This window comes from Camellia sinensis, chromosome 1, assembly GCF_055761805.1.
Source record: "Camellia sinensis isolate YWXY chromosome 1, ASM5576180v1, whole genome shotgun sequence".
NCBI classification, from domain to species: Eukaryota; Viridiplantae; Streptophyta; class Magnoliopsida; order Ericales; family Theaceae; genus Camellia; species Camellia sinensis.
In genome coordinates, this window is record NC_138961.1 from 220,261,225 (window position 1) to 220,272,296 (window position 11,072).

General features: G+C 40.8%; 1 protein-coding gene across 1 annotated transcript; it reads right to left on the reverse strand.

Annotated features, from left to right (window-relative positions):
- Positions 1–5,297: 5,297 nt before the first annotated feature.
- On the reverse strand, positions 5,298–6,429 carry LOC145822535 (uncharacterized). The gene is made up of 3 exons (XM_082919780.1): positions 6,183–6,429; positions 5,746–6,098; positions 5,298–5,676 (listed from the first exon to the last, which is right to left on the reverse strand). Exons 1-3 carry the CDS (start codon positions 6,318–6,320, stop codon positions 5,298–5,300), a joined length of 870 nt encoding a protein of 289 aa, XP_082775906.1. The 5' UTR covers positions 6,321–6,429.
- Positions 6,430–11,072: the final 4,643 nt, after the last annotated feature.

Here is an 11,072-nt window from a genome sequence, read left to right on the forward strand (position 1 = left end):
TCCTGACGACCTGGAACAATCCAGCAACCCTATGGTCGGCTTCAATGGAACACCGATATGGCCACTGGGCGTAGCAAGTGTGGAAGTACAAGCTGGTACTAAGAAGATCAAAATAGAATTTATGGTGATTGACACACCCTCACCATATAACATCATCTTGGGAAGACCATGGTTGCATGCAATGGGGGCAGTTCCCTCAACATTGCATCAACTACTACGGTTCCCCACAGAACATAGAATTGAAGAAGTCAGAGGAGATCAACTGCAGGCAAAAAGTTGCTCCATGGCAGCAACAAAGTCCACTTGCAACATTGGAGAGCCAAAAGAGGCAGAAATTGAAAACGAGGACATGGAGGTCCTAGATGATGTCGGCAAGGAGCCAACCGAAAAAAGTGAAGAAACACTAAAGAAAATCCTAGTCTAGGAAGGCGACGAAGAACGTTTCTTTCTTCTCGGTTCAGGCTTAGCCGAAGAAGAGGAAAGAGAACTGGAAGATTTTTCGAGAGCCAACATTGAGGTGTTCGCCTGGACAACTTATGAAATGCCTGGCATTGACCCCGAGGTCACTTGCCACAGACTGAATGTTGACAGGTCGGCAAAACCTGTGATTCAACGAGCCAGAAGACCGACGTTGATGCACGTCGAAGCAGTAGAAGAAGAAGTAGACAAACTTCTGGAAGCCAGGGCCATCCGAGAAGTTCACTATCCAACATGGCTGTCCAACACAGTAGTAGTGAAAAAGAAGAACGGTAAATGGAGGGTCTGTGTAGACTTTACCAGCTTCAACAAAGCCTGCCCCAAAAACAGCTTTCCTCTGCCCAAGATCGACCAACTAGTAGATGCAACTTCAGGACATGAAAGGATGAGTTTTCTAGATGTATACAAGGGGTACCACCAGATTGCCATGTACCCTCCAGACGAGGAGAAGACTGCGTTCATCACCCCTAAAGGCTTGTACTGTTACAAGGTAATGCCTTTTGGGTTGAAAAACGCAGGAGCAACTTACCAAAGGTTAGTAACAAAGATGTTCAAGCACCTGATTGGCAAAACGGTAGAAGTCTACATCGATGACATGGTCGTGAAGACCAAAGAATCTAAGGGACATCTTGCCGACCTAAAAGAGATCTTTGATATACTCAAAACATACCGGCTCCGACTCAACGCATCAAAGTGCGCATTTGGAGTTGGATCAGGTAAGTTTCTAGGGTATCTGGTAACGAGAAAGGGCATAGAGGCCAGCCCAGACCAAATCAAGGCCATCTTAGAGCTGCAGAGCCCGACGTCGGTGAAACAGGTTCAGATGCTTACTGGAAGGGCCGCAGCCCTAAACAGATTCATCAGCAGAAGCTCAGATAAATGCAGACCCTTTTTCAACTTGGTGAAAAAAGCCACAGACTTTCTGTGGACAGAAGAATGCGAAACCGCTCTAGCCAACCTAAAGAAGTACTTGTCCACAATTCCGGTTCTTTCCAATCCAAAACCAGGGGAAGAACTGTTTTTGTACTTGGCAGTTTCAGAACACGCAGTAAGTGTAGTACTAATCCGAGAAGAAAAAGGGGAGCAAAAAGCGGTTTATTATGTAAGTAAAACCTTGGCCGATGCAGAAATAAGGTATCTGCCGCTAGAAAAATTAATGCTGGCCTTAGTAATGGCTTCAAAGAAGTTAAACCATTATTTTCAGGCGCACAAGATTGTGGTCCTAACAGAGCACCCACTGAAGTCATTGTTACAACAAGGAGACTTAACAGGAAGGATAGCAAGATGGGCAGTGGCCTTGGGCCAATATGACCTGGAGTTCAGGCCCAGAACAGCAATAAAGGGCCAAGTTTTGGCCGACTTCGTGGCAGAATTCACCCCAGAAACCATGGAACATCGGGCTCCGTTGAGCCGAGATGAGCAGTATCCCAGCAAGTAAGGAGAAGCCCAGCCAAAGGCAAAAGAACAAAGGAAGGAAAAACTTAGACCTTGCAGCATCTATATCGGCATTCAAACTTTTCGTCGATGGAAGTTCAAACTGTCAAGGAGCGGGGGCAGGAGTACTGCTGATATCTCCCAATGGAGAAATAATAGAACAGTCCATCCGTTTGGGGTTCAAGGCCTCAAACAATGAAGCAGAGTACGAAGTATTAATTGCAGGGCTAAAATTGGCAGCAGTAGCAGAAGCAGATGAGGTAATAGTTTTTTGTGATTCACAACTTATTGTTAACCAGTCAACAGGTGAATTTGCAGCCAGGGACGAAAGGATGTCGGCATATGCAAAAGAGGTCATTAGATTAGCAACCCTATTTCAGAACTGCTGACTGCTCCAGGTTAGCCGAGATGACAACACCCACGCCGACGCGTTGGCTTACCTGGCAAGTTCAATTCAGACTGGAAAAACAAGAACAATTATGATCGACTACATGTCAGGCCCGAGCATAAGACCAGAGAGCACAAAGCAGCAAGCAATGTGTGTGGACATGGGGCCAAACTGGATGGATGCAATTATCGCATTCCTGAAAGAAGGAAAGTTGCCAGAAGATCGTAAGGAAGCACACAAAGTCAGATTGAAATCTACAAGATTCTGTCTGACAGAAAATGGACATCTTTACAGAAGATCCTTCACTGGACCCCTTTTAAGGTGCGTACACCCTTTGCAGGTTGAAGATTTCCTCTATGAAATCCATGAAGGAATTTGTGGAAGCCACGCTGGGGGCAGATCATTAGTTCACAGGGCCATTACCCAGGGGTATTGGTGGCCCTACATGAAAAAGGATGCTGAAGCCTATGTGAAGAAGTGTGAACAATGCCAAAGGTTTTCACCTTTGATACATCAGCCAGCTGCTGAGTTGAACCCAGTATCCAGCCCTTGGTCGTTCGCCCAATGGGGCATGGATCTGGTTGGGCAACTTCCCCAGGCAACTGGGCAAAGAAAATACTTGCTGGTAGCAACAGACTACTTTATAAAGTGGATAGAGGCAGAACCTCTTGCCAAAATCCGAGATGTGGACATCAAGAACTTTATATGGAGAAACATCATCACCAGATTTGGGATTCCAAGAGCAATAGTTGCCGACAACGGAACACAGTTTGACAGCAAACTCATCAAGAACTTTTGTGCAAAATTCAAGATCAAGAATTATTTCTCAACACCAAGTTTTCCCCAAAGTAATGGGCAAGCAGAGGCATCCAACAAAGTAATTCTAGATGGAATAAAGAAAAGGCTGCAGGCAGCAAAAAGAAAGTGGGTAGACGAGTTGCCCAACGTGCTTTGGGCATATCGGACTACACCGAGAAGATCAACAGGAGAATCCCTTTTCGCCATGGCTTATGGCACAGAAGCAGTCATCCCGTTGGAGATCGGCATACCAGGGATCAGAACCCAAGGAGTAGAGAATGGCACCAATGACGTACTCCTAGCCCGAGATCTGGATCTTTTGGAAGAACGAAGAGAGAAAGCTGCAATTCAGCTTACAGTATACCAGCAACAGCTTGCTAGAGCTTACAACAAGAAGGTCAATCCAAGAGATTTTCAAGTCGGCGACCTAGTCCTGAGAAAAGTTGTCGGGAACAAGAAGGATCCCAGAGAAGGCAAGCTTGGCCCAAACTGGGAAGGACCCTACAGAATTACTTCAGTATTAGGCAATGGAGCTTATCGGCTTGAGGACAATGAGGGCAAAGTATTGCCCAGACCTTGGAATACTTGTAATTTGAAATTTTTCTATCATTAGATGTGCATCATTTTTTGGCCGATATCATCAATAAAGTCTTTTCAGAATTCTTTCAACACATATGATTGACAAAATTACATATTGGTGTTTTTGGAAACATGAATAATGAGAACCCAAGTAGAACTCAGGTTCACATTGGGGGCAGAGAGAAGACAGAGACACTTAATTCACTTGTTGAAGTTTGTAACAATTTACAAGTTGGAATTAGGCTGATTCCTTATCTTCACTTGTTGAAATTTGTAGCAATTTACAAGTCGAAGTTAAGCCGAGATAATTCCTTAATTCACTTGTTGAAATTTGTAGCAATTTACAAGTTGGAATTAAGCTAATTCCTTAATTCACTTGTTGGAATTTGTAGCAATTTACAAGTTGGAATTAAGCTGATTCCTTATCTTCACTTGTTGAAATTTGTAGCAATTTACAAGTTGGAGTTAAGCTGATTCCTTATCTTCACTTGTTGAAATTTGTAACAATTTACAAGGTGAAGTTAAGCTGATTCCTTATCTTCACTTGTTGAAATTTGTAGCAATTTACAAATCGAAGTTAAGCCGAGATAATTCCTTAATTCACTTGTTGAAATTTGTAGCAATCTACAAGTTGGAATTAAGCTGATTCCTTAATTCACTTGTTGAACTTTGTAGCAATTTACAAGTTGGAATTAAGCTGATTCCTTATCTTCACTTGATGAAATTTGTAGCAATTTACAAGTTGGAGTTAAGCTGATTCCTTATCTTCACTTGTTGAAATTTGTAGCAATTTACAAGTCGAAGTTAAGCCGAGATTACTGTTTCTCTTCACTTGTTGAAATTTGTAGCAATTTACAAGTTGAAGTAAAGACGAGGTTATAGTTTGCACACTTATAGCAATCTACAGGATGATCCAACCAAAGAAGATGCTTAACACTTGTTGAAATTTGTAGCAATTTACAAGATAATGTTAACCCAATATGTGATCATCTGTTGAAATTTGCAGCAATTACAGGTTAAGGTAAAAGCTAAGTATATTGTTTAAACACTTGTTGAAATTCGTAGCAATTTACAAGTAGATCATTATTATAACTTGAAGAAAAAATTACAGTATATATTAACACTTGTTGAAATTTGCAGCAATTTACAAGTAGGTTAGATCGAGATCGCTGTTTAAATACTTGTTGAAACTTGGAAAAAAGTTTACAAAATTGACATTAAACAATATATGTTTTACACTTGTTGGAATTTATGAAGAGTTTATAGATCTGTATCTTGCCGAAGTGAAGTTGGACATTATTTCACTCGAGGTGCGTAACCCCGAGAAGATTATACAAAGAAAGCAAAATGGAAAGGCATGCAAAAAATTCTAAGTATAGAACTATGCAGAAGCAATCAACAGAAAATTACAAAGATTGAAATATCTATAGAAAAAACAGTTGCAGTTACATATTGAAGAAGGCACTACGGCCTACCAGAAGTAAATCGTTTTTACAGGAAAAGGCACTTCGGCCATACAAAGAAACTTATATTGTCCACAAAAGAAAACAAGTACAAAAGACAAGGAAGATTACGATTTTTCGGCTTCAGAAAGGATTTGGGTCTGGACCTCGTCCGATTCTTAAAGAATTACCTCGGCAGATTCCTGAGGAAATACTTCAGCCTTTTCTGCAGCCAGCTCGGCATCGATCTCAGCAAGTGTTTTAGAAAGACTCCTTTCAGCCAGAAGGAGGTCGGAAGATAACATCCCAATATCAACTTCCTTGGGTACCTCCTCAATCTCCTCATCTTGGGTTAAGTCCAGGATGGGCTCAATTTGAGAAGGAGACTTGACCCCAGCATCACCCTTGGGTTTCTTCATCAAGGCCTCAGTATCATGATCATCTTCATCCTCAGGCTCAGACCCAGATTCTTCTTCGGCTTGACTTGGTGGAAGAGGAGGAAATGGGAGAGGAATAGCGTCGGCATTATGGAAAGGCGAGTCAGTAGGGAGGTCAAGTCTTTTTAGCAGAGACATCTAACCAAGGGAAAATCCCCTGTTGCATGCTTGCCTGACTTGAAGTTTGTACTTCTCAGTGACGTCGGCCATGCCCTGCGCATAAGCCTTTTCATCAGCTTCTTTGATTTCAGCCTTTTTCGTGGCTAAGGCCTCCTGAAGTTCCTTCTCGGCTTGGGTCGCCTTGTCCTCGGCTTCATTTTTCTGTGCTTCGGCAACTTTCTTTATAGCTTCAGCAGCCTCGGCCTTTTCTTCGGCCAAAGTTTGGGCTTTAGTGGCAGCCTCGGCCTGGTCTTCCAATTTCTTCATTTTTGCTTGAAGACCCTTGTTGATCTTCTGGAGTGCAGAATACTCCTTCTGCAAGTCAGTTAACTTCTCCCTGTTCTCAAAAGATTGCATGGAGAAGGAGTGGGCATGCTGAACAGCCTGAAAGAACACAAAAGCGAGAAGTTATTACAGAAGTTTTACAAACAATAAGGAAAAGACAGGTTACCAAGTGAAGACACTTACTTGAACACAGCGTTGAAGCATGAAAGCGTAATTTTCATACTCACTCATTCCAGCATTCTTTTCCAGATCACCTGGGAAAAGAAGAGCTGTACTAAGGGCAACGCCGACATTAATGTCGTCGGCGCTATCAGTAGCCATGACCGGCTTGTCCTCCAGGGTAATCTCGGGCGTCCAGGGGACATTTGGCACTTTGGATTTTGAAGTCGTTGCAGAGGAGGACCTCGGCCTCTTTGACTTTGAAGATTCTGATGGCTGGGTCTCTGCGTACCTCTTCCTAGCAGAGGGTTGGGATTTGCTGCTTTCAGCCAGCTTGGAGATGGGCAGGGCATCCTCAGCCTCAACCTCAACCTCAGCTGCCTTGGCCTTGGGTTGAGCCTTTTTTATTCTTTTTGGCTTCGGTGGGGGCATGGATTGAGCTGGAACAGCATCAACATCGGCAGGTAAGTCAGCTAAAAGATCTACAGCAATAGGCTTCAGGCGACCCATCTCAGCAGTCTTGACAAGTCGATGTCGACGTTTTCTTTCTGGTATTGGGACTAAGTATGGGGCCGAAGTAGATAACAGATCGACTGGGTCAGAAGTGGATCCTTCGTCTACTCGTGATATGGAAGCAATGGGAGGAGCTGTGGCAGAAGGTGGAGAAAGACTCTTTTTCTTCCTTTTTGGGACGTCGGGTAGTGTGGATTTGTATGTCGGAATAAAATTCAGTAACAGGGGAGCCTTGCGCTTGTGAATTGGAAGATCTAGAAGCTTCTTTAAATCTTTTCCAGGGAAGAAGGATTGACGGAAGTTTTTGGGTGGCTGATGAAGATCTGCAAGACAAACAAACCAACATTAGAAACAGACAGAGTTTTGAAAACTTGGAAAAGAAACAACTAAGTATTGGCACTGGGCTCTTACCCTTGCCCTCTTTAACTGTTCGAGGAAGAGGGTAGAGGTGAACATTTTCGTCTGGGCCAAATTCCCAATTTCCCAAAGCAATGACAAAGTCATCCCCGGCTCCCTTGTTGGAATCCGGGAGGTCGGCTACAATTTTGAACTCGGTGGACCTCGGCTTGAGGTAGTAGACATAACCTCTTTCCTTCAGGTTAAGAGGGCACATGGTATAACAAAATTGGATATCGGCAAGGTTGATCCTAACGTTCTCTTGCCTAGCCAGGGCTATGATACCATTAATCACTCGATAAGAGTTGATGGTAAATTGCATAGGGTTCAACCTATAGAAGTGGAGAACCTCGCGAAAGAGGGGATTAAGTGGAAGCCGGAGTCCACATTCAGTAAAGGCTACAATAGGAAAGGGCATCGTATGATCTGTGGGCATGATGGAATCACCATCCCCAGCTAGCCTAAGGTGAACATCGACTGGGATGGAGAACTCCTGTCTAAAGTATTCGAGTTTTGTTGGGGTATTTACCCGATGTCTCCACATACCCATAACGTCGGCCTAAAGTCAGAGGGCTAGGTCTCAGAAAGGAGGTGTTCTTAAAAAAGTTATTGGAACCTCGGCAACAACCTAGGTAAGTAGTGATACGGTTTGTTTCAGTTTTCCCTAAATTAAAGGTTCTACAAACAAATCCCAAGCCTAAGAACTATGAAGAACAAGATCAAAGGCACAGATCTAGAAAGGAAAAACAAAAAACAAGAAACAAAGAATGACGTTTCAGAATCAAGAACAAAGGTATGATTCTCAAAAGCGAAAGAGGTACAGAAGTAAAAGATCAAGAACCATGGCAAGGAAGTGTTAAAACAGTACAAGTGTTCAAGAGATAAGTGAAATCATGAATGAACACATCCAGATGAATAATCCAAGGTATGAACAAAACAAAAATGGCAGCAAGTAAACAAAAGCGCATAGAAGAAATTGAGAATAAAAGAAACGGAATCTTACCAGAACAAATGGAGCCGGAATAAAAGCTGCCGAGGTAGGGCAACGATTGCAGACACAGCAGAACGGCAAAACGCTTCGTTGAAATTGAGGAATGAAGACGGTTGTAGAGCTTGGAGTTAGAACAATGGTGGATTTCAGAAAGTCTAGAGAGAGAAAAAAACCAGAAATTCGAATGCATAAAGTAAGGAAAAAAAGATAAAAAGAAAAGTTTTATCAAAAAACTTGAAACGGCGGCAAAAGCAGGGCATTTATTATGCCTGGAGCAATGCACACGTCAGATGGCGCAGACGAGTGAAAGACAGCTTTTAGGCACGTCACAGACACGGGCCAATGAAGACAAAGCATGTGAAAGGAACGGTTAGATGTGCATGACAGCTCATGCGCGTGATGGAGTTCATTTGAATTCTTGTTCTCCGAAGAGAACACATCGGCTTGAAAATAAATTATTTCGGCCAAACAGTTTTTGAGCCACTATACAGAAAGAAATATCAATGTAGGTTCCATCACCTCAGGATGCTGAGGTAATAGAACCTAGGGGGCAGTTGTGGGGATATATTTTCTAAGTACCAACACGTGGCAAGGTGACGCCGACGTGTCAGCCGAGGTGCCACGTGTCTTGGTCGTTGTGCCGAGGTCATCTCAGCTAGGCTGAGGTTATCTCCGAAGATATCGGAATCCGAGATAAGCGGATAAGGGACAGGAGTCCTAGGACAAAGAGGGGACTTAGCAGAGATAAGGATAAAGCTTTTAGGGAGTTTATCTTTATCTCTTGAGAAATCCTAAGTAAGCACTGAATTGAAGTCTATAGAAGTCATGCTTCTAGTAGGACTTGGATTGAGTTAACTATAAAAGAGAGGCACCCCCATGGGTCTAAGGTACGCAGTTTTATACTCAAGCTTGTGAGTTTGGTACTTGATTATCTTTGAGAGATATACTGACTTGATCGTCGGAGTACCCCCGGGTGGAAGAGCCACCGCCGGAACCCATTCTTTCTGTTACAGGTTACTAGAGCCATCTATTCTGCCGGTGCTCTCTAGCTGATTACTAAACGGGCAGTGTGGTAAGAAAATTACCCACACAATAATCAAAATTTTCTCTTGCAGCCATCAACACAAACACTAGATTCAAATTAAACGCAAACAACACAGTGCTCATAAATTGGGTATTTGATAGAACCTGGAGAGATTCAAATATAAAGGAAAAAAAATTATACCTTTAACTTCAAACAGCACAGCAATATAGCAGCAAATATAGCAGCAAATACAGCAGAATAGATGCCCAAAAAAAACACAGAACAGCACCATATGGGAATTCAGCACAGTAAATACAGCTCTTACACCACACTTACATTTCAAAGCCTTATATCTCAAGTCCAAGGTCTCAGCACCGGAAGAATAGTTACTAGAGGATGGCATGCCTTTGCATTAATTAGGAAGAATTAAATCCAAATCCTCTAAATTTATTGGGAAGTTAAAAGATGTTATACATGACCATTGTCTTTAATTCTTAACACTATTGTACACTCTGGTCCTAAATTCCCATCAACACAATCAAACAAACAGAATAACGAGCATATAGTGGAGAGCCTGTTTGGTGATAGGGAAATCAAAGTCCCAAATAGTATAAAGAATTGGCTTGTTTCTCTCAATTTAATAAATCAACTGTAATAACCCAAAAATTTAAATAGTCTTTTAAATTTTATATTAGTATTATTTAATTATAAATGATTTCAAAAAAATAATTTTAACTTTATTATATTATTCGATATTATTTTCTGAGTGTTATGGTATTTTTATTATATTCTTCTCTATATTTTTCTTGAACCAAAATACACTGAAATATAACATTTTCGGTACAACTATGATGCGTGGCCCCCAAATCGCTTGCTGCCTATGCCTTGTCACCTATGTATATAAGGATAAACATCATGTCCTAATAACACTCTTAGCCTCTCTCTCTTTCTCTCTGCCTCTAAGTGTTTTGTTTTATATATAAAACTTTGAGTTTAGTTTGGAGTATTTACTAAGTCTTAGTGAGCGAAAGGTAAAAGTTGAAATTAAAGTTAAGGTGCGTTATATTATACCTTAAGTCACCATAATATATTTTACGAATGTTTTGAGTTACCATAATTTATTTTATACAAGTTGTATTTTATTAGTTTTATTAATATAAGTTATGTTTTATAAATATTTTAGTTACGTGGATTAATTTCTGAACACTATTTGTTTAAAATGAAACCCATGGATATGTTTGTTATATTTTAAAGAATATTTGACTATGACCTTATAAATAATTATGTTTTGTAAGAACTACCACGGGGTCCCACGCCTTGGGAAACTTAAATAACCATCGACGTCTGTTTGGTCAGTTTGTGACCCTCTATTGTCATGGATCTATTAACCTTTGTTCTATGGGGAGCAAAGTGCTATGCAGAGATAAGTGCTACATTATTGTGCGAGCCACCTCTATAATCCGTACGAGCCACCTATTGCATCCGTACCTTTGTTCTGACTGTCACTCATGTAACCTCTGTTCTGTTCTGTTCAGTACTGTGGTTATGATTATTTATTTACATAATCTCAGTTTTGTTACTTAAATGATTATTTGTTCAGACTAAGTTATCTTAAATATTTTAATTACATAACTATTCATGGTTATTTTGTGTCCCTTATACTCTTGGCATAATATTTCTCACTCTGCTATGTGCTTATAATTGTTTACCAATTTTTAGGAAACAATCACTGTGTTTGGTTTGAGTTTTTTGGATTAAGTTTTTTGAAAACTAAGCTTTTTGATTTTCGTGTTTTTTTGTTTTTAGTGAATATTTTTAAAATTTTAAACATTTTTTTTACTTTTTTAGATTCACCTTACTTAGATGTGTCTAAAAAGTAAAAAAATTGTGAAAAAATATTTTAAAAAATTAAGAAATACATAAAAATACAAAAAATGTACTAAATTCTTGTATTTTTTTTTTTTGTATTTTTGGTATTTAGTGAATTTTT

Bases quoted from the DNA above. Each gene is read 5' to 3' on its own strand.
- LOC145822535 (XM_082919780.1), bottom strand. From the start codon at position 6,320: ATGGCTACTGATAGCGCCGACGACATTAATGTCGGCGTTGCCCTTAGT. The intron at 6,099-6,182 runs GTAAGTGTCTTC...GTGTTCTTTCAG, and splicing joins TGCTTCAACGCTGTGTTCAA to GCTGTTCAGCATGCCCACTC. The intron at 5,677-5,745 runs GTACAAACTTCA...TCTGCTAAAAAG, and splicing joins ATGGCCGACGTCACTGAGAA to ACTTGACCTCCCTACTGACT.